Source organism: Misgurnus anguillicaudatus, chromosome 17, assembly GCF_027580225.2.
Source record: "Misgurnus anguillicaudatus chromosome 17, ASM2758022v2, whole genome shotgun sequence".
In the NCBI taxonomy this organism is placed as follows: Eukaryota; Metazoa; Chordata; class Actinopteri; order Cypriniformes; family Cobitidae; genus Misgurnus; species Misgurnus anguillicaudatus.
In genome coordinates this window covers 40169205-40195481 of record NC_073353.2, presented here as the reverse complement: position 1 = coordinate 40195481, position 26277 = coordinate 40169205, and the positions used below count along the sequence as shown (strand labels likewise).

At 36.9% G+C, this 26277-nt stretch overlaps 1 protein-coding gene and 1 long non-coding RNA gene across 2 annotated transcripts in view; one reads left to right on the top strand and one right to left on the bottom strand.

Annotated features, from left to right (window-relative positions):
* Window positions 1-26277, top strand: part of LOC129452438 (voltage-gated inwardly rectifying potassium channel KCNH7) — an 85085-nt gene that overhangs the window by 42311 nt on the left and 16497 nt on the right. The window contains exons 5-10 of the mRNA XM_073854764.1: window positions 1802-2236; window positions 3151-3362; window positions 11135-11560; window positions 18771-19170; window positions 20008-20207; window positions 23195-23447. Coding sequence (XP_073710865.1) covers window positions 1802-2236; window positions 3151-3362; window positions 11135-11560; window positions 18771-19170; window positions 20008-20207; window positions 23195-23447 — 1926 coding nt within the window. The remainder of the gene's footprint in view (window positions 1-1801; window positions 2237-3150; window positions 3363-11134; window positions 11561-18770; window positions 19171-20007; window positions 20208-23194; window positions 23448-26277) is intronic.
* Window positions 2073-20092, bottom strand: LOC129452440 (uncharacterized). Its single transcript, XR_008647134.2, has 4 exons — window positions 19965-20092; window positions 18957-19176; window positions 12992-13157; window positions 2073-2208 (listed from the first exon to the last, which is right to left on the bottom strand). It is a non-coding gene; the product is annotated as an uncharacterized lncRNA (long non-coding RNA).

Sequence of the window (26277 nt, the reverse complement as noted above, 5' to 3'; positions counted from 1 at the left end):
CCAATTTTGGTGAGCTCATGCAAATTGTAGCCTCTTCTTCCTATTTGTAGTGAAGATGAGTGGTACCTTATGGGGTCTTCTGCTGTTGTAGCCCCTCCGCCTCAAGGTTTTGCGTGTTGTGGCTTCACAAATGCTTTGGTGCATACCTCGGTTGTAACGAGTGGTTATTTCAGTCAAAGTTGCTCTTCTATCAGCTTGAATCAGTCGGATCATTCTCCTCTGACCTCTAGCATCAACAAGCCATTTTCACCCACAGGACTGCCGCATACTTGATGTAAATCCCAGTACTTGAGCAGATTGTGAAATACTCAGACCTGCCCGTCTGGCACCAACAACCAATTCACACTCAAAATTGCTTAAATCACCTTTCTTTCCCATTCTGACACTCAGTTTGGAGTTCAGGAGATTGTCTTGAACAGGACCACACCCCTAAATGCATTGAAGCAACTGCCATGTGATTGGTTGATTAGATAATTGCATTCATGAGAAGTTGATCAGGTGTTCCTAATAATCCTTCAGGTGAGTGTATCTTAGCACTAACTAAAAACTTGCGTACACGAGCTGAAACCTGACATGAAATTTGATTCTAGCCAGCGTTCACATCCATATCGATAAAAGCCAAGTCAACTGTATGCACAGTTTTCTGTCATACGCTCACTTGATAAATAAGGGCCATAGTGTTCACATTTACATGCATATATTGTATTTAAGTCTGGACTTAACCAAATTGCTCTTGAGGTTTAGTTCTGGGATCACTCAGTAAGCTTGCTCTTATTTACTGGACACAAGCCACACTGGAGTTTACTCTTCAAAGCAGTGATGTACTATAAGAGACATGAAACTCTCTCGGGAAGATGTGAATTTGTTTGATCAGATCCCGTTATATAAAAGTATCCTGTTGTTAAAGCCGCTAATTAAAGCTGTATTTATACTGACGGAGGATTTCAGACCAAAGCCTGCTAGATAATTAAAGGCAGGGCTGAGAAAATGAGCCACATTTTAGACTGTTGGGGGAAATGACCAATCAGTGTCATGTGTGCTTAATACACAAATTCTTGTTTTAATGTGGGGCAAATCCATGAAATGTCATCCTTATCATAAAATGTAAAGTTTTTACCTTAAGTCTTAAAATAAAATAAATATTATTTGTTATTTGAAGAGCCGTCCCTTCTCCATTTGGTGGGTATTATTGCTTCTGGTTTGTGCATTTTAATTCACAGAATTCCTACGAAATATGTTGTCTCTTAAAAAACTTTTGTCACATCCATAACCCATGCACGTTTCTCTTATCTAAAATAAAATAAAAAACATGTGTATAGACTGATATTTTTCTTATGTTTGGACTCTAGATGTTTAAAAAATATAAACAAATGGCTCGATATATTGGTAATAAATACATTTCCTAAGAAATTATATAACAATTTTTGACTGGGAATATCACATCCATAAAGCTGGAATTGCCCTGTGGTCTGGTCTGCAGGCCAATTCATTTCAGTCAGTGCTGTAACCACTTTAAAAATCCACAACACATCTCCAAACTTATCATGAAAATGTTTAAGTGCTATAATTGGGTCCCCAGTGCTTCTTTCAATCTAGACAATGTATAAAAAAGATCAACCTAGTAACTTAGTTTTGGTAAACCATTCTGCAAGCATGTGAAAAAATAAGTCATTGAAATTTGGCTCCCCTTGTGATGTCAGAAGGGGATAATACCGCACCTTAATCGGCACTATCCAACCACATCCAACATATCAGATCTGCCATCAGAATCTCATGTATGCAATTTTCATATGTCCTCCAGGAAAAGGAAGGTTTTTCCACTTTCGCCTGCCAGCGTTGAAGCTTTTGGGAACCAGCAAGCAGTCCCTTCCCCAGGAAGATCCAGACACGGTCCTGGTCGATACACCGAGGGGCAGCAAACACTCTTCGGTTCTCACAGACCTCCACTCACCCACAAATGATGCTCGCAGTCCAGCGGAGACCAACGACACCCGGGCGCTCATTAGCTCCAGTCCTCATTCGTCTCCACTCAGTGTATCTGTACCCGTCGACCACTCGTCACCCAAACAGACCTGGGATCTACCCAGTCCGTCTCAAGCCCAATCTACCACCTGCCTGACCCAGTCCATCTCCAGAAACAGTGTGTGCAGCAGAAGACGAGCCTCTTCGGTCCATGACATCGAAGGACTCAGTGGGAACTCCAAACGTCTGTTTTTAGACAGGCATACAAGTGAAGGTAAGTCTTACAATATACAGGAGGGACCAAAAGTCTGAGACCACATTTAAAATTGGGGATTCTTTGGGGACATTTCAAAGTAATTATCTTTTTGTCTTTAGTTTAAATTGCATGTGAGATTAATAAGTGAGTATGTGCTCTTTGCAGTCAGGAATATTTTCAATACTGGTCTCAGACTTTCTGGCTACAATATATTGACATATTGTCTAGAAGCACATATAACGGCTTTCAGAACTGATAGCAACATCAAAAGTCTGGAAAAGCAGCAAACTAAAGAAACCGTAGTTAGAGATCAAACCCGTTATCTTTCTTGAAAAATGCTTTGAGAATGCAGAGTATAAGCGTCCATCACAGTGTCTGGGATCTCATGCTTTTTCGTGATTGTCCATTTTCAACCTGATTTCCTCTGTCAAATGGATTCTAATGTCCTGATTAGTTCATGCAGAACATTGGCAGTGATTTCAACTTTAGGCAGGACCTTGCGGTATTTGGGTGGATTAGATCGGCTCAGCTGTTCTTACCTGAGACAGGAACTTACTTTTCACATTGTACTGATGTGAGACTGATGTGTGGACTCGCCGTCAAGACAGAAAATCAATGCTACACGCTGAATGACTTTCATCAGCTCTTAATCACGACAGCCACTTTTATCTCAGGATGAGGATATTTCTCTTCTCTAACCTGAGTTGAGCAATATGGCAAAAGAGACAATTACATTTATCCAAGCAATAATAAGAGATGCTCTTACATAGATATGGTATGAAGTGGAGACCACAATAATGTCAGAAACACCAATAAGATGATACTGATGTAAACAATTTATTGTCAACCATAGTTATTGGAATAAACAGTAATAATATTCACATTATTGCACCAGCATTATATTATATTCACGGCTATTTTTTTGCCATCAGGTCCATTTAACCATTTCAAGTCCAGTCTCCTGGGATCAACTTCAGACTCCAACCTGAACAGATACAGCACAATTAACAAGATTCCTCTCATCGCTCTCAACTTTTCAGAAGCCAATGATAAGAAAGTCCCATCTCCACCATCCTCAGAGAAAACCATCATCGCACCGAAGGTCAAAGACAGAACCCACAATGTCACAGAGAAAGTTACACAGGTGAGACTGTCAGCGTGTCAATATGTACTTATTTACTTTCCTTATACATGACCTGTTCTATATTACTTAGATTTTTTAAAATAAAATAAGCTGTAAACAGCATTTTATGTAATTTGATTGAAATGTGGCACTTTAACTAAAGCAACTTGCAAGGGTATTCAAGACCCTGGGAATCGAACTTACAACCTTAACGTAATGCTACTAGATGTGACTTGATTAGACTTGATTTAGAAAGTCAGTAGTGTTGTGAATAAGTACAAACAAGCATTAACAATGTCTCATGAACAGTGTTGGGGAAAGTTACTTTTAAAAGTAAAAAAAAGTCACCAAAAAAGTAACAAATTGCATTACTTAGTTACTTTTCATGGAAAGTAATGGTTACGTTACTTTTAAGTTACTTTTGCATTACTTTTTCTTACTTTGCAGGTGTTTTTATGACTGAGAAGTTCTGCATTCAGAAATTGCATATTTCCAACTTAAAAATGTTAAGCTTTGGTCTGCCATCTCCATTTCTAACTGAAACTGTTCACGCATAGAGTGTGTAAATCTATGTTAATACGTTCAGTTTAATGCAGTACATTGTTTATTTTTTTTACATCTAATTAATTAAACTGAAAAGTAACTCGCATTTCTTAAAAAAAGTAACTCAAATATTATATGTTACTTTACTCGTTACTTCAGAAAAGTAATATTATTATGTAATGCACATTACTTGTAATGCGTTACCCCCAACACTGCTCATGAATAATATTCATACTACCATAGGTCACTAACAGAACAGCAGCAAGGATACATAAGGGCCAGGGTGGCACTGGCCCACTCAGATTGACAGCTGGCCCACCCAGTCAGAAGAGGCACAATATTTTTTTTTGTTGAAAAGCAGAAGAAATTACAAATAAATGATAAAATCTCTTTAATAATAATAGCTGAAATACGCATCAGTCAGAAATAAATAACTGTTTATATAGAAAGTTTGTCTTTGCATGTGTTTCTAAACCTTGCAAATGTTAACATTCAAGCCATTTTAAACAATTTTAACACAAGAAGATGGTAGCCTCTTATGGAACGGCTGAAATTCCACAAGGGGGCATATTTGTTCCTCAGACGTTGCACAGTAATGGTGACATCCGAATATATTCATTATAAAGCGTGAATGAAAAGTGAGATTCGAACGAATGTCCGTTAGTGAACTAATTGTATACAGTATTTATATCGTAATTCAGCCAGAAATGTCAAGATTGTGAGATGAACAAATCGTTTTGGATTAAAAGGCTTGGATATTCCATTTGCTTGGACTTTTGGGGATTTCTGAACAATTTGTTTTGGGCAATTTCCTTAAACCGGATAAAGGGAAGATTTTGAAGGTAAGTAAATATTCTAAATCGGCGCCGCCCGGTTCAGGTAACTAACAACTAGATTACAGTTTTATGACTGCTAAAAATCATATTATGCTTTGTGTGTGCGCTTAATGGAATCCCGAAAATCTAAGATTTACAACAATGTGCCGCATGACCATATATTTTAAAGATTTAATGCTTCAAAGTTAGAATGACGTAATGCAGCCTCACGTGCAATGAAGGGGGTGTACCGTGTACGGCACAGTGTTCCTTATCAGGTTAAAGTGAGCTGCACAGACGCACACACATATTCAAATGGACATACACTCATAAGCAGTGTTGGGGAAAGTTACTTTTAAAAGTAATGCATTACAATATTAAGCTACTCCCCAAAGAAAGTAACTAATTGCATTACTTGGTTACTTTTCATGGAAAGTAATGCTTACGTTACTTTTAAGTTACTTTTGCGTTAATTTGTCTTACTTGGCTGAGGCTTGATCTCTTTCAGACCTTGTAAGTGTTTTTTATGATCGCAAAAATTTCAAGCTCTGGCCTGACATCTCTGTTGACATCTCTGTTTCTGACTCAAACTGTTCCCGCTCAGGCGCACCGAGTGCGTAATTCTACGTTAATATGTTCAGTTTAATTCAGTACGTTATTTTATTTTAAATTGAATTAATTAAACTGAAAAGTAACTTGCATTACTTTAAAAGTAACTCAAATATTAATGTGTACATTTATAAAGTAATGCGTTACTTTACTCGTTACTTCAGAAAACTAATGCATGTTACTTGTAATGCGTTACCCCCAACACTGCTCATAAGCGCATGCACAGAGACGTGCGTTTTAAAAAGCACGCAAACACAGAATCTCTACACGCTTGGCAGGACACAAACGGGCAAAATTATCTCGAAATACCACAGTCTTGGCAAGTATTTTCATAAAAACAGTCAGTTGTGTCTTAAAGTGAATGCAAACAGTTCAGATAAAAATCAGATATCAATATATGTATACCTGCTTATTCGGTTTTAAAGTAGTACCCTCAAGAAATCTGCTTATGTTTGTGTCATTATGTTAATAAAAAAACTGAAACCAAAAGGAAAATCATTTCTGTAGCATTAAAAAGATTAATTATATTTCATTTATAGAATGAAGATAGTGTATAATTAATTTGATTATATTTATGTTCTAAAAACTACTGTTATACTTTATTTATAACTTTGTTCTTTTCTATTTTTCTTGATTTGTTCTTATTAAATTTTTCTTATTTCCCTTTTTTGCTGATCCGAAAAGTATTTGAACTCGCCACTGTTACAGACGTGTGCATGTAAACAAATAAGGAGCTCAGATGCAAAAGCCGCTACACGGCACCTCAGTAAAAATTAGATATTGACCGAATGCTCTCGGTACGTATTGTTCATCTAATATTTTTGCTTCACATCCACTTCATCCCAACCTCAGGTCATTTAGAAATACCGCTTTGTTGACAGAATCCGAGTCTGATAAAAAAATGCTAATTTACAAGAAAACATGTCAGACGCACTTAGCAGGTCTTGAATCAGAGCTTCTGTAATGCTAATTAGAATCCTACTTAATAGTGTTTCTTAGACGAGTAGAAACACCAGTAATTATTTTAAGCACATGTGTGAGGCATCCTCACTCACAACTCTTGCGTTACCTCACCAATATTTAGCATCTTTTTTTGTCACTGTGACACTGAACATTTATCAGAAGATCTGATCATGAGACCTTGGGGATGTTCTTCTTCAAATATGGGGATGTGAACTTTTCCTTTTGGTTCTTAGAAGCTAGATTTGGCTATTTGCACAAACACACACACAGTTGTTCTGTTCCAAAAATCAGCATTTTAAAGCCATCAGAGACTCGAGATATCCGTGAGTTCTTTTAATCAAATTCTTCGTCTGTATTATTCTTAGCAGGGAAACCAATCCTACGATTGCGACAAAGCCTGTAAATTAAATAATCTAAAACGCTGGATGATGTTATGACACACAGAGCTGCCATTTTTATAAAGGGTGATGAACGAATAATACATGCCGAATGATCACATATTACGTCTAAAATCTTTTACTGTCTTAGTAAACTACAGTATGTAGACAGTAGACACCAAAGTATCTCAATAGGGTTTGAAAGTCAATGGTGTGGTTTGGTTTTAAGTTTAGATATCCTCTGCAAATGTCCTTTAATGAAAGTCAGAGAGTTGCACATGTGAAGTCAAACCTGGTCTTAAACGTATCTGCTTCTTGAGCAGCGGTGATGAAAACAGGACACTGATGACAGCCTAGATCTAGACAACACAAGCGTTCCCTTAGAAGTGCTCAGGCAGCAAATGCTGACTTCATCTTTGAAGTCATTTAGCTTGTCACATCTGACTGATTCTCACATTACCTTTTTCAACCTGCCTGGTCGCGTGAGAGCCGGACGAGATACATAATTCATCACTTTCTTAGGAGAGAGACAGAAATGGAGTTAGGCAACGGATCGTTCTCACTGGCGTCATCATTTCTAATAAAGAATTTATTGAGAAAAGACGCCTCATTTGCTGACTGTCAAAGTTGGTTAAGTCCTGGAGAAAGGTGCGTGTGTTCAGAGATGAAAATCATAGACACACATCCTGGATTTCTGACTATCATCATCCTAATGCTGTTGCTATGAGACTTCTGATATGCACTGCCTTTGCAAAAAAAAAAACTTAGCCATTTTGGTAGCAATGCAAATGAAAAGTAATTATTTCCATAAATAATATTAGAAAAAAATATTTTTTTATCAGTATGCGTGCTCCCTGGATTCAAACCCATGATCTTTTGTGCTGAAAATATGATGTCCTACCACTGAGCTACACGTGAAGAATGATTGATGATGGGCCGTTGAATGGTGGTAATGCAGCTTAACGTGAAACGGAGTGGCATATACCATGGTTACCACAGACATTGGTAATAAGGGGTATACACCAAACGTAAATTCAACGATTTGCACTAGTAAATTACATACAAATTCAATGCAAAGACTCGAACAGACGCGAGCAGACACGGACAGACGTGGACAGATGCAAACTGACCCAAACTGATGCAAACTGATGCAAACTGACGCAAACTGACGCAAACTGACGCAAACTGACGCAAACTGACGCAAACTCGCGCGGATGATACAAATGACACTAATTAGGCGCCGCGATTGCCACAAAAACACGTACTATTTGCCTCAAACACGTGTTCGCACAGGTTGACAATATTCAACATGAAGTTTATTCCCGCAGGTAATCTAGTGCAAGGATTTATTTACATTTTGAGTGTACGCATCATAGGAAATTGCACTGGTGGTTATTTTTACGTGGAAATACCATACATAATTATCCGGTTGGTTGTTGTGGTATTTGTCCCGCCCCTCCTCCACTGTAATTGGACGGCCGAGTGAAAAGTGACACTGGCTATGTTTACATGCACAAAATCTTGTCAATCCAATTTAATTGAATATGAATACAGTTTACATGCACCCTAAATAGTGCTGCATAATTAATCGCATCGCAATCGCGATGTCAGCCTGTGCGATTATATGACAGCAAAATATTGCAATTATATTAAATAAATAAGTGTGTGGACTTGTTAACACAAACTTTCTGATAACAGTTTGATGATTTTCCTTGCTGTTTAAAAAAAGAAAGAAAAACGAGCAAAAAAAGGCAGTGCATGTGTGGCATGCACGTGTGTGGTGTGCGTCGTCACTTATACCAGAGCGAAGATGGATGCAGAGGAGATTGACAGTGAGCTGGTAGCAAAAAAAAAACCTCTACGTCTGTTGTATGGCGGTATTTTGGATTTAGGATTACTGACACTGAGCAGTTGCTACATCACGTGGCAATACGAAAACATTTCTAGTTTTACAAATACACATTTTAGCATTATCACTTGTGTGTGGATTTTCCTTAAAACCTATCAAGTTGACTCATGATACCATTTAGTATAATCTAGGGCTGTCAAAAGATTAATCGCGACCAATCGCATCCAAAACAAAAGTCCGTGTCAACTCAACACATGTGCGTGCGCGGTGTATAACCATCACTCATATACAAAAACACACCCAATTTTGTATATATTTAAGAAAAATGTATTATATTTATATATAAAATATTTATATTCATATATAATATAGATTATATAAATGTATATACAGTATTTAAATGCAAATATTTCTTAAATATATACCTGAATGTGTCGGTATTTATATATACATAATATTTAGACACAGTACACACACATATGTTATGTAAACACAAACTTTTATTTTGGATGCGATTAATCGCGATTAATCTTTTGACAGCCCTATCGCAATCGCACATCGCAATATTAGCACCAATAACCGCAATGGGAAAAATTGCACAAATCGTGCAGCCCTAACCCTAAACATTGCAATCTGATTAAAATGTTTGTTTACATGAATATTCTATAGAACCCAAACGGAACATCTGTGCAAGCGCACAGCCAGGGTTGCCAGATTCGCGTATCAGAACCATCCCAAATGGACATTCAAAACTAGCCCAAAAGCATCCCAATGACTATTCACAGCCCAAATACCAATAACTAATGAACGATATACTTTTATCTTTAACCCGCATTAAATGGTGGAAACAGTTTAAACAGTAGCTAAAAACTCGAAAAAAGCAGGGGACTTGGCATCGCCTCGCTGCGGACAGCATCTCTCGTCGAGTTCAGGCTTTATCTCTGGATTAAAGTTAAAGCGGAGTTGGAGAAAGTTGTTATTTTCTGTCTACTTTTCTCCTGCGGATCGGATCACAGATCGTACACCACCCCCTTCAATACGATCCAAATTTGCATCCGATTGTCCTCAATCGGATTGATTAAGGTGTTTAAATGAAGGATTTTCAATACGATTGAGCCATCAATATGATTACAAACAGATTATTTGGTTGCATGTAAACGTACCTACTGATGAGCTGAGCGTTTCACACGAATTTGAAATTTTTTCAACTCGCGATGCTCAGCGCTGAGCACAAAAAAAGCATAGGGCAAGCGCTCAGCGAGGAAAAACACGCTATACCTGCTGTTTTTTTTTTAAGTGTGGCGCTTCCATCGGAAACAACTGAAAACATACACCAGCCACGGGGCATATAAAAGTGTTCAGAAGAGTGCCACTATAGGGCCTAATGGTTAGAGCCTGTCGGGCCTGTGAGTTTCCGGTTCGAGGCTCATGGCTGGCGGGTTGCAACTGTGGTGCCCTTAAGCAGAACGCCTTACCCTAATTGCTCCCCGGGTGCTGGGAAAGCTGCTCACTGCTCTGGGTGTGTGTGTGTTCAAGACTTGCAGTGCGTGTGTTCACTACTCACTAGGATGGGTTAAAAGCAGAGGTCACATTTTAAGTATGCATTGCATGCTTGTCACTTTCACTTTTTAATCTTTACTTGACAATGTCTTGTTTACTGCTTTGCCCTTGAGTGGGATAATTAATCCTAAATAACCTGAGATGCAATTACACTTTATTATCGAAAAAGTCACATCTATGATGACCGTAGAGACGGTACTGAAAGTAGAATAAAGATTTAAATATTTATGCCATGGCTCCCTGGGACAGTACGGTTATGAAATGTGAAAGAACTGACAGTCTCCATGAAATATTACATCAGCTAGAATGATAAAAAAAATCACAAATAAATGACAACTGCAGGGAAATGGTGAGACACAGTCACCTGAAACTGACAGCTACATTTACATTTAAAGCACAAAAAACTTAAAATATTTTTATATTTTTACAATATTTCAATTTTAAAATTAATATTTTTAAAAGCACATCATTTTTACTCATTACATGAAAGATTAAAAGACTTTACAGCTCTTTATTTATTTCTTCAGGACCCAAAACAAAACATAATTGTTTAAAAAAATCAAATGTCCTCAACAAATTAAACATCGTTTGTATCTATTTATTAGTGCCGGGCATATGATCGCGATCAATCGCATACAAAATAAAGGTGCATTTTTGCATTTTATGTGTGTGTACTGTGTGTAATTATATTTAAACCCAAACACATATGCATTTCAGAACATTTTTATTTATATATCCATTTTTTGTTTATATATATATATATATATATACACACACACACACACACACACACACACATGTAAATTTTTCTTAAATGCATACGCGAATGTGTGTGTATTTATATATACATAATAATTACATACAGCACACACTCATATATTATGCAAAAAAATCACTTTTGTTTTGTATGCGATTAATCGCGATTAATCTATGCCCAGCACTACTATTAATACTACTATGACATATGCATATGAATAGTAAAATAATCTATTTCAGTTTTCAAACAAATTGTGATTAATTAATACATGAATATTGTTTATTTTCACTGTGTGATTAATTCTGGTTCTTCTGGTTTAGGTCTTGTCACTTGGTGCAGACGTCCTACCAGAGTATAAGCTTCAGACGACGCGCATCGACAAGTTCACCATACTACACTACAGCCCTTTCAAAGCAGTCTGGGACTGGCTCATCCTACTCCTGGTCATTTATACGGCCATTTTGACACCTTACTCTGCTGCCTTCTTGCTCAATGACCTTGAGGAGCAAAAGAGACGAGAATGTGGCTACTCCTGCAATCCCCTTAATGTCGTGGACTTAATGGTGGACATCATGTTCATCATCGATATCCTTATAAACTTTCGCACCACATACGTGAACTTGAACGAGGAGGTCGTGAGCCATCCGGGGAAGATCGCCATTCATTACTTCAAAGGCTGGTTCCTTATAGACATGGTGGCAGCCATTCCCTTCGACCTGCTTATATTCGGCTCGGGGTCTGATGAAGTAAGTAATCCCAAAACTTTATGTGCACTTTAAAGCGGGCGTCTTAAATTACCTAGCCAGGGGACTACAGACTTGTTTCTTTACCAAAAATGTATTTAATTGCTATTTATGATACTTGTTTATGTATAGATCAGATGAGATATTCAACTTTTTTTAAAGGCGCCATATAATGTAAAACTGTATAGGCATACATGAATATTAACAGTTTTGTAGTAATGACATATCATGAGCCTCAAACGCGATTGTTTCCTTCTTTTTATGTAAATCTCGTGCATGCAAAAGAGCGCTGGAAAACAGACCAATCACAACTTAACACCGACTGTGACATTACAGTCAAGATGTACGTCCCCAACATTAAATTACACATTAAATTAAGTACAATGTTGTTACAATGATAAAAACAAAGTTGTGACTGCTGAGTTAGCGCTATATGCTAGTTAATGCTATATGCTAACGTTTAGGGTGAAGTTCTACTATTGACGTTACAGTTACGTTTTCCAGATCCATACTGAAAAAAAACACAAACTTACCACTAAGAAACGTCCATAAACAATCTCCAAACAATTGATTGTTCCTCAAAATCTGTATCTTCATCTGATACAGACTCAAACATAAGATCTGTTTACACACACACAGAGCTACTGAAGGAGCTGCTCTGAGAAACAACCAATCAGAGCAGAGCTCAACATTATTATTCATGACCCTTTTAAATAAGGTAATAATAGACCATTTAATTCTAAGGCAAATCCTAGGGTTGTTAATGAACATGTGAAACTGTCTCTGGATAATTTTTGCACTTAAAGCGTAACTAAACCCCTGGTCAGAGCCTGACTCCACCCACTGGCAATATTCGAAAAATGCAAGAAAAGTGGGCAGATCCCAACGGAGATAGAGGGGACGAACGAAGCTCGTACCAAGCATGTGGTGAGATCGTAACAAGGGCGTGGTGAGCTTGAACCTGCTTACGTCACGAGTTACTTTTTGGACCCAACATCCAATAGGAAAATTCAACTGCAGTAGCCACCGTTCAACCTGAAGAGGGCAGCACTCAGACGTTTTTACACCATATATTGTAGTATTGAAACACTTAATATCCAAATGTCAAAAAACTGGCTAAAATCAATCCACAGCACTAATAAAGCATCATTCTTACAGATCATTAACTAAAAAAAGTTGGTTAAGGGTTTAGTTACTCTTTAATAAAGCGACAAGCCTTCTATGTAGATATCAAAGAACAATTTAATATATTATTATTTCAATGCATTCTTTGGCACCTTTAAATGTAGATCAGAAAGCTTTTAACGCTGGGTATTGACTACACCACAGACAATTCACAGAATCTGGGATTACATTATCACAATGTGCTGTTTTTCCTCTTTCTTTTCTGAATGGCCCTCGTTTTTGAATGCATTTATGGGATTAGTGGCTTACCAGATCAATAATGATGATGATGAAGATGAAAGTGGGGGCGTTTGAACAGCTTACAGACGGCTGCTAGTGAATAACTGGCAAGCCGTTTGCTTGTTTATGTGGCCAATATTCCTGGCACAACAGGGCATATGGTTTCCCAGCGTCTGTCACTCTCATCTCATACAACCTGAGGACAAAAGAAAAACACTGACCTTTAAAATAATCAAGAGGATTAAAACAGGCTGAAGTTTTTACATTGTCACATCTAATGTATTTTTAGACACAAAGGTGCCCTGCTTGTTTTCTAGTTTGTTGCTTTGGCTTAGATAATATTGTCTTTATATGTGTTATGATCCTAAACCAAGAGATGCGAGCAGCCTCAGTATTTCAACAACCCTGAAGATAAACCTCACATCACAGCATCTGCTCTCGCTTTCACTTCAGGCAGTCAAACCTCTGTCTGTGGTTGCAAAAGAGTGATATATTTTCCATACGTTTATATTTAAAGATATTTTCAAATTGTATATGCATGGTTTGTATTTGCCTAAGCAAGAATATCAATGTTTAATTGGTCCCAGTGAACACTTATAGTGATAAATAACTTAAAAGCACTTTGGGTAAAAGCATTAGAAGAATGCATACTGTACTTAAACTCATGAAATGTTACCCATGTGGGTTTCAATGAAATGGACAGGTCGCAGTCAGGGGTGTTAGTTCAAACATGATGGCCTTCTATTAGTGTATATTATTAATGCAGGGGTATGGAAAGCAAAGCCGACTCTTTGAAATAAACACATAAGAAGAGATACTGACAGGTCTAGCAGCTTCTTAAAAAGAGTACAGCATCATTCATTTAGCATATCAAAGGTCAGGGCCCTGATGGCTTTGCTGATAAATAAACCTCTTTCAGCTGTGTTGGTCAATGGATTATACTGGTTTTTACTGCATTTCATTTATTTGGTCATTTAGCATTTAAATATTATCATGAAAGAAATGTTTAGCCATGCATTTATTCATCCTTTCATTATGATGCCAAATTTCATTCTGAATGAATGACAAATGCAAAGAAGACATGGGAAACCTAATCGTATACGCTGGTGTGGTCAGCCAGATGGGTCTGATGTGCTGTATGGTCAGTAGACAGAGGATAGTGTGTCTGTGTACACTGTGACAGATGGCAGGTGGTCTCAGGAACTCATTTACAGTACTCAGATCAGGTGCTATGGGTCTCTTTGAAAAGCACAGAGGGCATGACTACAGTTTACAAAAACCCTGTAATGACATCATCTGAAATGTGTGATCAGGGCCACATACATGGATTTATGGCCTTTGATATGTTGTATGCGCTGTAAAACTCTGTTTAGAGACCAACAATTGGTCTCTGATATAACAGATATTGCATATTGATAATGGTGATACCAGTATAGCTCAGTCATGGCTTCAAACCTTCCGATCTCTCTGATTAAGCCAATACGGAAGTGAGTGCAATTCATTGATTCAATTTAAGCTTTAAATTTTTAGGGCGTGGCCACTTGAGTGATGTTAAACAGCTACTGCTGTCACTAAAGTCGAGCTAGATGGGCGGGGTTTCACCCACATCCCACCTTTAAACCCATTTTCGGATTTCTGCGAGTGATGCGCAGTGATGCCCGGCTAAGATGGCGACGGCAGGCATCGCATACTATTGGCTTCAAAAATGATCTTCAGGAACCTATGGGTGACGTCACAGACACTACGTCCATCTTTTTTTACAGTCTATGGTTTGAACCCAGGGATCGCACATAAGCCTTTTTCACACAGAGATTACAGAAAATACGCAGTCTGGGATCGTTTGAGTTTTGGTTCGCACTGCCAATTCAGGAAGTCGTGCGTGCATTCACACACATACCGTAAAGATCCTGTAAAGACATGTGACGTTTTTAAAGTCCTCAACTTGGTAGGTTTTTTCCTACCATTTTAGTTTATGACAAGATCATAATGCTGTTCTGTCATGCTGGCGAATGATCCCAGCTTCAGAGCTGATAGTGAGGAGCTCCCTGATCTCTGCTTCAGTCCAGTTTGCCAACATTTCTTGTCGTGAATGTTAATCTGCATTTAAATCCCTTTGTCATAGAGCTGAACCATAACTTCTGGTTGCGATGAAACGTGTGTCCACACTTCAGCACACCCCTTACAGCATTGTTTCTGCCTTTTGTTCACACAGAATGCTTTCCATTTCCATTTACGGGAAGTGTTTGTATTTAAACTGAAGCCTGTCTGCCAAGTTTACGGAATTTCTTTGCTGTGTGAATAGGGTTATACTGATAAACAGTACAGCATACCTAGCAATGTAAGTCGCTTCGGATAAAAGAGTCTGCCAAATGCATAAATGTAAATGCTGTAAACTGGCATCCCATACCTACAGAAAAGACCAGCTTGAACCAGTATGAGTTTCCAGACTGGTTTATGATCCAAATGAGGTACATTTTGCTACACGTTCGATATATTTGGGTTTGTTCGACATGATCTCAAGGCAAGTTGTGTTATATTCACAAATTAATTTAATTGTGTCCATGGCACAAATTTCAACTTTTTTGTGCCTTGAACACAAATGTCTTTTTCGTGTCAGTCACACAAATTTCTATAAATAGTTTTTGTGTCCGAACTTATTCGTGTCATTTTATGTATTGTTTTCTACTTTTCCACCCTATTTTCTTACCATTGTCCCTTTAAGTTGGGGTTAGAGTTGGGGTTTGGGTTAGGATGTCTAAACACTACAAAAAATGACTTTCTTACTTAGTATTTTTGTCTTGTTTACAGTAAAAAACATTCTTAAATCAAACTGTTTTTTCTTGATGAGCAAAAATAGAAAATAACTCACAAATAACTAACAAAACATTTTAAGTGAATTTGTGCTTAAAACAAGCAAAAAATCTGCCAATGGAATAAGAACTGTTCAATAAAAATGTAATATGTTTTGTCTAAAAACTAGACTTATTTTCTTAGGTCATTTGATCATCAATAAAATGTCAGAATTTTTTGAGATTTCTACTGAAAACAAGACAAAAATACTAAGTAAGAAAGTCATTTTTTGCATTGAAAATGTAACAGAAATTGATTCTAACCCCATCCCCAAGCGACAATGGTAAGAAAATAGGAAAAAAAACGATAAGAAAACAATACATAAAATGAAAAGAAAACAAAAGTTTGAAAAACTATTTTTAGAAATTTGTGCGACTGACATGAAAAAGACATTTGTGCTCAAGGCACGAAAAAAGCTGAATTTCGTGCCATGTACACGAATAAATTAATCAAATTTTTCGTGACTATAATACGACTAAGATCAGTCTGGTTTGTTGGACAATGCAAGAATGTTAAATCTGGGTTTTCTTGTGAGGTCAACAGTGAAGAGAGTTTGATGAGCAGTTATATAATTAAGCAATCGTCATGTCCAGCTATAACTCAGAAACATGAAGAGAAGCTGCTAATGAGTTTTTAATGACCGGCTCGTGTCAAATACGCAGCTCTATCCACACTTCTCAACATGTGACTGAAGAGAAAAAAATCACATGCTAGCTCACTAACTCACTGTCAGCGCTTGTACGCGTGCCAGGCATTCCTGTCAGACACATCTGTTAAGACCCGTTCTAAAAATACTCGCTCTGGGTTCTAACCTCATTTTGTGAGGCTGCAGTTTAATTGAAAACTATACAAACCGGCTGCCAATATGGGAGAACTGGACTGTACTGAGGACTGCGTCTTTATTCAGATTTCACCCATACAGTAAATGAGGACTGATCTCAGTTCAGTCATGTACTGTTCACTGAGCCAGGACCTTAACAATATACTGTGGATCCAGCCAGACCCTCAAGCTTATTACCCTTGACTCTCATGTCTGGTGTTTATTTTATCCTTGCAGTGTGAAATTTTGATGAGTTGGATGTGTAGTGTCGGCAGGCACAGCAGTGTGTAATGGGCTAAAATTAAACACGATTATCAAAATATTAATTAGTGTCACAGTTGTAGAGGCAAGGAGTCTAATGTGTCTAAGGATTACTCCACTTTCATTAAAAAATCCCTATAATTTACTCACCCCCATGTCATCCAAGTTGTTGATGTCTTTCTTTGTTCAGTCAAAAAGAAATTAAGATTTTTTTTTTTTTTTTTAAGAAAACATTCCAAGATTTTTCTTGTGGGTTGTTTATATTCACTACCCTTTCGGGTTGTTTGTGTACAAAACGGCCACTAAATTAAACGGCTGTAAAAATGTATCAGATTAATCTTTTTTTCAATTTTTTTCATAAATCTGTTAATCAACCTCAGAACTGATCAAAACTACCAAATGTTTACAAAATTTCCATGGTTTTAAGTCTTTAATTGGCAAGTTCGTAAGTGGTGCCACTGATTTGGGGAAAAAACACACAAATTGACCAATTTTCAATATAAAAGTGATTGTGGACTGGATTTTTTTTTACCTTTTTCACAGTCTAGGGCATGCCAAAGATTGGTAAAAAAAATTGGCTTTGATGCATTTTTAGTTTTTGTGCAGCAGTCACTGTTTTTACCAATTTTTGGCATGCCCCCTAGACTGTGAAAAAGGTTTAAAAAATTCAGTCCACAATAACTTTTTATATTGAAAATCAGTAATTTTGCGTGGTTTTTCGTCTAATCAGTGACACGACTTATGAACTTGGCCATTAAAGAGTTAAAATTGTGTAAATTTTGTAAGCATTTGGTAGTTTTGATCAGTGCTGAGGGTGATTAACAGATTTATGAAAACAAATTGGAAAAAATATTAATCTGATACATTTTTACAGCCATTTAATTTAGTGACTTTGAACTTGAATTTGCCCACAATATATTGTTGAGTTTTTGATAAAATTCAAAAGCATTTTCTCAAAATATGTGTCAATATAAGATTTGTCACCAAAAATCATTCCATTTGAATTCCAACACAGAGAAAGTTGTGGCCAAATTAAGACATAAAAAAGGCCAAAAATGGCCTCAACAACCCATAAAGGTTAAGAGCTCTCCAAACGAAGCATAAGGGTCTTATCTAGCAAAACACTTATCATTTTCGCAAAAAAAATATTTTAAACTACAACTTCTCATCTTGTACTAGCCGTGTGATGTGCCAATGCAACCTTACGTATTACGTAATCACGTGATAAAGTCGCGCGTTACGAAACTTTCAAACCATTTAAGACAATAAACTGATACAAAGATATTCATCATTCCACACCCAATAACGTTTGAATGCTCGTCTTTCTCCACACTTGTAAACACTGGAGCGTTAGTTGTGCATATGTCATACGTAACCTTTCAACATAATTACATAATACGTAAGGTCACGATGACGCATCACACGGCTAGTGCAAGACGAGAAGTTTTTATTAATAGTACTTTTTTGGGGGGGCGGGCGAAAATGATGATCGTTTCTCTATATCAGGAAAAAAAGGTGTTTGTGACACCATACATTTGAAACCTATTTATTTCACAAAATATTGATATTTGTCATATATCGGCATTTATCCCAAAATTACAAAGAAATTAATTTTGGTCATTAGCCTAACCCAGCCCATTGGGTTGTATTGTAATTTAACCTATGCTGGGTTGTTTAAACCTTTGTTTGGTCAAATACTGTACCTCACAAACTATTTCTGGGTAAATTTAACCCAACGGCTGGGTTTGTCCCTTTCTAACCAAATGCGGGGTGGAAAATAACCCTGCATTTTTTATATTGTGATCTTTTTATTAAATTGATCTGTTATAAAAGCCATTGATCACCTGTAACTAAAGTACACCTTCTCTTTTTTCCAAGACAACAACTCTGATTGGCCTACTGAAGACCGCACGACTTCTGCGATTGGTTCGTGTTGCCAGAAAGCTGGACCGTTACTCAGAATACGGTGCGGCGGTTTTAATGCTCCTGATGTGTATATTTGCTCTCATTGCCCATTGGCTTGCCTGCATCTGGTACGCCATTGGAAACGTTGAAAAGCCGTACCTGGAACATAAGATCGGCTGGCTCGACAATCTAGGGGTGTCCATTGGGAAGAGATATAACTACAGTGACCCCAATTCTGGCCCGTCCATAAAAGATAAATACGTCACAGCGTTGTACTTCACATTCAGCTCTCTGACCAGCGTGGGGTTCGGAAACGTATCTCCAAACACCAACTCGGAGAAGATCTTTTCCATTTGTGTCATGCTTATTGGATGTAAGTCTGAAAAATATGTATTTAAATAACTTAAGTCATTAATTGAACAATTTGTAACTATTTAATTTCTTCACACACTGACATTTGACCACAGCTGAAAAGAACAAAATAACATGAAAATACTATCAAATAGACCTTATAAGTACTGTGCTATATTCCAAGTTTTCTTAAGTTATTTAGAGACTTAGTTACCTTAATTTGGTAAACAATCTTTATTATGGTTGCTCATAGCTTTGGGATGAGATGAATTTTAAACAAGCATGATAGGATTTTTATATTTGGGGGAATTGTATGTTTTTTATTCACTGCATAAGCAATGCATAAGTACATGCTGTGCTCATAGCTTCATAAAAATGCATTCCAGTTTTTTTGTGAGAGAAACTTTGGCAAGTATAGGACAGAAATATGAATATAAATGTGAAAATAATTCAAAATCAATTGTGGTGCATTGTTCTGAGAGGACTGCAATGAATCTGAAATGCCCCATACATCTGTAAACTATTCATCCTATATACTTCATCTGAGCCCAAATCTAATGGATGGATTTGGAAAAATGCAGCTAATTTTAAAGCAGTGCTTATGGTCATTTTCATTTTTTAAAGACTATAATATCAAAAATTTAGTTTTGCTTTTAGTCCACGTTTGTTGGCATATTGAAGATTACGCTTATGCGTGCACATGTTTAATCAGCCACTGCAGGCACATTTAAATGAGTCTATAAACCTATCAGTATCCTATGTATCATATCAGAATTCACATCAAATAGAGATCCTAACACAGGAAATGATGCTGACCTTCTTGATCTGTTACCGTCCATGCAACTTTTCTTTTCTCCAGCTTTAATGTACGCCAGCATCTTTGGAAATGTCTCGGCCATCATCCAGCGGCTATACTCGGGAACAGCACGCTATCACATGCAGATGCTCCGCGTAAAAGAGTTCATTCGTTTCCACCAGATCCCAAATCCACTCCGGCAGAGACTGGAGGAGTATTTCCAACATTCGTGGACCTACACCAACGGCATCGACATGAACATGGTGCGTGTATAGTTATTTCACTTCTGGATACTTAGATACTGGATACTTAGTACTTGTTTTCTGAATTTACAAAGTTATAAAACAAGAGTTATGATATGCCAACATGACAATTTATTTATGAAACTAAACTGCTTAAAGGGAAAGTTCACACATAAATGAGAAATTACTCGCTTATATTTTGTTAAACCAGTTTAGACAGCATACTGGGGCTAACATGCTCTACATAGTAAATGACCAATGTGACTATAATGTTGTCTTCATTTATGATTCTTCTGTGACTAGTCAATCCTTTTTATTTTTATTTTTGAGTTGTTTCTTTAAATGAGCCTTTCTAAAATGCTACAATGTCATAACAAATCTGTGGATTAATGTACTGAGCAACACACCTCTTTGTCTCTCTCTCTCTCTCTTTCTCTCTCTCTCTTTCTCTTCTTCTATGAAATGGAATGACCTCATCACGCTGGCAAGAGCAGGAGGTATGTACATTATTTCTAGATTCATGTCTATTCATGTCTATGATCATCATTATTTATCATGTTTTAACAATTCCATATCAGATCATAGCACATGAGCAAACATTTGTACCCTTAACTGTCCAAAACCCTTTGAGAAGTGGATTTAGGGGATATTTTGTAAGATGAGAAATAATAATAAGATAAGTCTTAAAACGTATATACACAAAGTGAAATGGAAAAAACATAAGGGAATGTTTTCGACATATTTTTCATTAACTGAACAAGAAACAATGCACTCCTTAAACTTAATGGCAAATAAAAGTGTTAAATCATAACAGTGTTCACAATCCTGCTTAATTTTGTTGTGATTTTATCACAAATGTTTTGTAACTCTTAAGCTATATCGCCCAGCCGCAGTGGCATGAATTAGTGTGCATTAGATTTGGGCTGTTGGCATTTCTGATAAAAGTTGCACACTGAATGTTGCGACGGGTCTGCATGTTGCTAAGAAACTGATTCCTCTCTCTTTGCCAATCTCAAAGTCTCATTATTCTGTTTTAATAAACGATTGGACTACAAATATGAGCAGATCAATTGTCACAGTTTAGTTCAGACCACTTGCTCAGAATCAGTCCAGGTTAAAGACTTCATAAAGACGCATCATAATTTCCAGCCTGGTATCACTGTTAATACATAGTAATAAAATGTAACTTTCAAAAACACAAAACTTACTTTTTTGTAGACCTATTTGCAGCATTTAATTGTAGCATTATTTTTTTAGCTTTACAGAATTTACAAATCTTTTATACTATAAAGATTGCTGTAAGCTTTCCCTTTAACCGTTTTATTTATAATGTTACCACCCTAACCCTACCCCAAACCTTACCCTAAACATAAACCCTTTATATAAAAAAATTGTAAAAAATAAGTATTGCATTTTTTAAATTTATGCAACGTAACGGACAGATAATAATTTATTTATTGCGAAATTTCAAAAGCAGTACCAAAAGTAGTTAAAATGAGGATGTGCTGCAGTCGCGGTCCTCTCTGGAGTTTATAAAGTAATTATAAAGTAATCCGTCTTTCTCTGTCAAGGTGTGCATTTCAAATGTACATCGACTGAAAGACGGCAATGTCGCAAATTTGTGACGTAGCACACAAGAGCAAATGAGCGTTTGATATGAGTGCTGTAAAACAGTGTGTTGTAAAGCTTCATGAGGCGCGATATTTGAATTCAAATTCATAACTTTAGAATTTAAGATTTGACGTTTACGGTCGCTTCAGAGAACTGGAATTAAGATCGCTGGATAAAGAGCTAAATCTGGATCTGTTCCTCACAATAGTATACATTTTTAAGATGTGGATTACAGAGAATAAATAAAATTTGGTTTTGTTGTAATTATTGTTGCATAGGAGAAAACATCTTTTGTGTGTCATGGAAAACAAACAAAATATTGCAAATTGGTTAAATGATTACAGAAATGTTTTTCATTTTAAGGTTTTAAAGTGTAGTCTTGTTTAATATTGCGTAATTCTCTGAAAGTCATTTCATTAGATTGAGTAAACTGTCTTAAATAAATAAGTCAGAAAGTATGACTGAAAACATGTCATTAATATAAGTAAGAAATGCCAATGCTCGCTATTTTTTTGTGCGTCTGTAAAGCTGTTAAATCTTAAATAATGAACGCATTAGTCTTATCATCAACACGTCGATATTGTATGTTTCAGTGTAAGTAAGTAAATGTACGTATGGTACAACCGAAATTTATGTAAAAATACAAACATATTCTCATTAAATCACGTTGTAATTTTATAAGCAACCGAGAAAGGCTGTTTTGATGATGCAGTATATGAAGTAAAAGAAATGCTGATCATAAATACATAATTCAATACAAGGAAAATTCCATTTAAAATTAAATCTAATTAAAATCAATTCAAATTGTGCCCAACATTTTTTATTTTTATGCTTCTCAGTGTTGTTAACTGAGCAACATTCTGATGTCTACATTATTTTTGCATAGTGCACAAAGTTTCTCTCTATGTAGTGTGGGCCAAACTAAATTAGTGCAGGAAAGTTACTATGCTTACCATACCGTACCCAAGTACGTTTGACCCCCCCAAAAGTACCGTTCGTTTGGCAAATGTGATTGCTCCGTACTGTATCAGGGTACAAAATTACGATACAACTCCATCGCACATATCTTTTTTAGTTTTCTTCAAAACAATTGCATCGTTTAATGGCGTAAGCGTAGTCGGTTATGGATCAAAAACCAAATGTAGTGTGAGTGCACTCGGGTACGGTTCAGTCTAGTTAACTATAATATGAGTGTGCCCTTAGAGGCTGTGTAAGAAAGCCATACACCAGATATTGAAACAGAGCCCATATCACCTTCACGATAACAGGACTGTAATTGTGGGTAATTATGCACTGATGTGTTTCCTTTAATCTTCAGTGATAATGGATAGAGTCAAATTACTCTCCTCTTAATGTCACAATTATACTTCTCACCTCTCGCTCGTGTTTATCTGCAGGTCTTAAAAGGATTTCCAGAGTGTTTGCAAGCAGACATTTGTCTCCATCTGAATCAAAGCCTGCTTCAGGGATGCAAAGCTTTCAGAGGTGCCAGTAAAGGCTGTCTGCGTGCTCTCGCTATACGCTTCAAAACTACCCACGCACCACCCGGAGATACAATGGTGCACTGCGGGGACATCCTCACCGCACTTTACTTTCTGTCCCGAGGATCCATCGAGATTCTTAAGGATGACACCGTGGTGGCCATTTTGGGTAAGAGCTCACGGGCTTGTTTTAATTCTTCTTCCTTTATTTATCGAACAAGTTGAATTTGCCTAACTTATATGTTTTTGACATGTGGGAGGAAACCCACGCTAACACAGGAAGAACATACAAACTCCACACAGAAAGGCCACCTGCCCTAGCCGGATCTCGAACCGGAGACGCTTGTTTTAATTCAATTTCAATTCAATTCAATTTTATTTATATAGCGCTTTTCACAATTGGTAATTGTTTCAAAGCAACTTTACATTAATATAAGCAGGGAAAAACACAGAAATATCGACAGACAATATAAGTAGCAAAATACAGCGACTATGAATAAACTTTACAAGCAAGCGTATTAATAATATATCATATACAAGAGGGTGCTAAGTTAAGCCAATGTCGGCTGACTCCCCGGGGTGGAAAAAACCCCTAGAAGAAAAACCTCCCGGCTTTTTTTGCCTGGGAGGAACAAAAAGTCATAGGAAAGATAAAACCCTTGGTAGATATATATATATATTGACTGTATATATATATATATATATTTATATGGGATGTAAACTGTATGTAAATGGAGTATGTAATGCAAGTGTCACACAGTGTTGTGTTTTAATATATGCTCGGTTCCAGACAGGCTAGCTATTGCGGCATTAGTATATACCCAGACGAGATGTGAATACTTTGTTCCGTACAGGCTAACTATTGCGAGATAAGTATGTTTCCTAGATAAATTATGTGAATGCTTTGTTAAAGAAAAAAGTCTTAAGTTTAGATTTAAAGTGATCGACTTTTAGAAAAGTTCATTTATCTATCAATTTATCTAATATATGCACAATATAAAAATGTAAAAAAGCATGGAAACTATTTACGTACAAAGAAATCTTCACTCTTACATGGACTATTTTGACTCTGAATTTAAATACAAAGACATAAACGAATATATTATATGTGTCAAATATAATAATTTGTAAAAACTGTACTGAAATTCACATGGCTTATGTAATTTCATAGCCATAAAACATATTTTGGGTTGGTTTCCTGGACAGGGCTTATCCTAGCCCCAGACTAAAAAGCATGTTTGAGCTGCCTTCATTTGAAAACGTCTTGCACTGAAATCTCTTAACACATCAGTGCCATTGTTTTGTCTTAAGATGCACACCAGTTTTGTTTTTTGTAAGGTATGTTTGTAAAACTACTTAAATGTCCTAATGTAACCAAGGCCTATTCCTGGATTAACCTAAACCCTGCCCGGTAAGCCTCCCGGAAATTTAGAGATTGGACTCTTGGACCATTATTTGCGCATTATATAACGCTGGTGTAGATATTTCACAAAGACAATATGTAATAGTTTTGAGTTGTGTATCCTGTGGAGACATGACTGCCTAGACATGCTGTTTACTCACGCAGGCCTAGCAACAAGAAAGACGGTACACGCTGTATCTCCCAATGGGCAGATGTGCTATTGTCCTCACATGCTTAAACACATCGACCTGATAGCAGAGGTGTCGAGGGTGCAGTTTGCTGTGTTTTCAAATCAAAAGGTCGAGTGAAATGAATACACTCCTGTATAACAGAATATATTATAATTTCAAACAGATGATCATATTTTAGAAATACACCTGTCTTATCTTACAGACTTGTGCTTTGTGTTGCATTCTGTGTCTGGAAGACCAGGACTTGGTTTATCTGATGAGAGGCTTCTGACATTTCTTTTTAAGTGGCGGCACCTGGATGTCTTTGGCATCTTCAAAGCGCAGGAGACAGAGAAAGAGCTCTGTGCTTCAGCTCAGAGCCGGACTGGGCTTTTTATAGCTCACACAGCCTATAGAGAATGCAACAGACAATATGGAAAGATATATAAAGGAACGTGTTCATAATGGACCGTTGGTTTAATCTTACAGAAAAGTCACATGAATTTCGCATGTGCAAATTCACACGTGAATTTTTGTGTGAATTCTATGTGAAACCCATGTGATCACATGTGTAATCAGCGAAGCACATGTAAACAAATTGTCACCACATTATGCATGTGTGATCACATGGGATTCACACACAAAAATGTTCCAAAAGCACACATTTCACATGTAATCACTTGTGTTTTTTTACATGTGAAATTCAGGTGGTTAGCCAGCGAAAGATATGGGTTTCAAGTGGATGAGGCCAATATCTGAAATGATAGGACTGGTGCCTGATCAAACATCTTATAGGCTAATATGTAAGGAATAATTGATGATGGGCCGTTAAATTATTGGGACAATAATGCACACTCGGGTGTGCATTATTTTTTTTTATAATTCAAAGGCCGGAGTCAATTATTCCGCTTATACTACGGTATACCACACCTCAAGACATTGATCACATGATATATTTAAAGTGATTCATCCAGTTTTTGTACTTAAATCGCTTTTGTGAGTAGGACTATTTCTTCTGCGTCTCATCCAACGGCTCTTTTGCTTGTTCCAAAACATCATTTTAAAGCTGGCAATGGAGGCTTGAGCCGTTGAAAGCATTCTAATGCAGTTATTAATAAAATTATTACAAATAAAATTATATGAACGAGGCTACCTCTGTGTGTCTCTAAACAGCGCTGTTATTGCCTCGACAAATCATCTGTCATGTTGTTTTTGTCAGTCCGTTATTAAAGTTAACTATGCGAAGTGATATGGAACTGTAATGTGGTCAAGAGAGCTGCCTGGAACTACGTTCACCGTGCATTTCCCAGAAAATAATTGCACACCTCAGAACGTTCATCAGCCAATCAGATTCAAGCATTTAACGGACCCGTAGTATAAAGTAAGATTATTATAGCAATTTACAAAACCAGTCATGAGTCGCACAG